The sequence below is a fragment of the Austrofundulus limnaeus genome, unplaced genomic scaffold (genome assembly GCF_001266775.1).
Source record: "Austrofundulus limnaeus strain Quisiro unplaced genomic scaffold, Austrofundulus_limnaeus-1.0 Scaffold2302, whole genome shotgun sequence".
NCBI lineage: Eukaryota > Metazoa > Chordata > Actinopteri > Cyprinodontiformes > Rivulidae > Austrofundulus > Austrofundulus limnaeus.
The window spans coordinates 28,304-30,197 of NW_013954704.1; the positions used below are offsets into that span (position 1 = coordinate 28,304).

The 1,894-nt window shown below is 39.4% G+C and overlaps 1 protein-coding gene across 1 annotated transcript in view; it reads left to right on the forward strand.

Moving 5' to 3' along the window:
* The window catches only part of nsun4 (NOP2/Sun RNA methyltransferase 4), a gene marked incomplete at its 3' end in the record, with an annotated part of 12,319 nt that overhangs the window by 1,900 nt on the left and 8,525 nt on the right, over window positions 1-1,894 (forward strand). Inside the window, 1 exon segment of the mRNA XM_013999463.1 lies at window positions 1,512-1,725. Within this exon segment, the coding sequence (XP_013854917.1) occupies window positions 1,512-1,725 (214 nt within the window).

Here is a 1,894-nt window from a genome sequence, read left to right on the forward strand (position 1 = left end):
AAATACATTAAAAATATTAACAAATAAACTACAAAAATCATTTGATAAAGTGAAAATTAAAATATAGCTGTATCTGCAACTGTATTTGATAATGTTTTGAACTTTTAAAATATTGTATGGTAAAAACACAAGCTGCTCTTCATATTAATGACAAACTTTGGCATTTTTTGACGAGTTACTTTCATTTTTGCCTTGTGGCGCACTACCGCAACTTGTGGTGAGAAATTATTGCACCTTATTCAAAATCAATGCTGTCCCACGGCCCTCTGCGGCCCAAAGTTAAAAACTGTTGTTCTTTTGAGGTCCTCAAGGTGGCGCTCACGGCCCACAATTGGGCCGCGGTCCATAGGTTAAGAATCTCTGAACTAAAGTGTCTGCAGTGAGCTGATCTCTAGCGTCTGCTACTAAGCAGAAGTTCTGATCCTGCTGAGGCTGTGTGAAAGTACATCACAACTGTTCCATTAAAAATGCTGTGGGAAGACTAGTCCGGAGAATTGGGACACACTCGAACCCATCAGTGGGAACATGCATTTGAAGTACACAAGGGTGGGAGTGCGAGTATTGGGACCCACGAGAGAACGTGTCTCGTCCAAACAGCAAATGGACACATACCTACACCAACTGTTTCAAACAGTGATGTTTGCTTTATGACTAATTTACGAAGTCGTTTTCCTCTGTCAGTAATAGAAACACTAGATAATTCTCCTCTAACTCTTCCGTCTTCAAACAAAAATAAAAGTCCACTCTGACAACCTCATTTTGATGATTCTGATTGTGCGATTCAAGTCCTGTTGGAACACAGCAAATGTGGAAAAAGGAGCTACTTGGTGTTGGCCTGTTGCATAAAATGCTGGTAAAATACTTTAAAGCAGATATTCTTAACCTATGGGCCAGTACCACCTTGAGGGCCTCAAAAGAATATGAATTATTAACTTTGGGCCACAGAGGGTCGTGGGACCGCATTGATTTTTAATAAGGTGCAATACACTTTCTCACCACTAGTAGCAGTAGTGCACCAATCAGATGTTTAACAACTTTTTAATATGTAGAAGAAGAACCTTAGAAACCTGCTGAGAATGGAAACTTATTTTAAATGAAAAGTAGAAGCAAAAATGAAGGTAAGCCATCAAAAAACACTAAAGTTTGTCACTAATATACAGCTTCTGTTTTTACCATGCAGTATTTCAAAAGTTCAAAACAACTATAAGTGTATTTAATTAGTTATGTTAGTTATGATAGTTTAGTTATGATGTAAATACATTAAAAATTAAACCAAGCTTTATAATAATTATCATTTTTATCCATACATTGGTAATGTCTGACTGGACCTCGTGTCACTTTATGTTCAACAAACTGGGCCCCGAGGTCAAAAAGGTTAAGAACCACTGCTTTGAAGCTTTGAAGTGATGTGAGAAAAAAATGTAAAAGTTAAATGGATACTTTAAAAAAAGTACTGTATAATTCTAATATTAGTTTTCTAAGATAAAAATAATAATTTCACTCCTGAACAGGCTGCTACACGCCCCAAGTACCCTGCCACCACGCTGGCCCTGCAGCACTTTGATGACAGGTACGGCTCTGAGCTGGGACCGCTGTGGCCATCGGTCCGAGTCGCCCTGCTGTCAGAGAAGAAGTACGGAGCCCTGCTCAATATTTTCTGTAGTGATGCCAGCCTGGAAGAACTCCAAGCCCAGGGATGCAGAGACTTCATCCAAGATAAGGAGGGTATGTGTGCCTTGAACCCAGTCATGGTAGTTGTTTACTGCTGGGTAGAGCTTTCTGTTCAGGTCTGGAAACCTGCATTTCCAAAGATTTGGATTGTGTATGCTCTAGTACAGTATATATATACACTCACCGGCCACTTTATTAGGTACACCACTCTAGTAACGGGTTG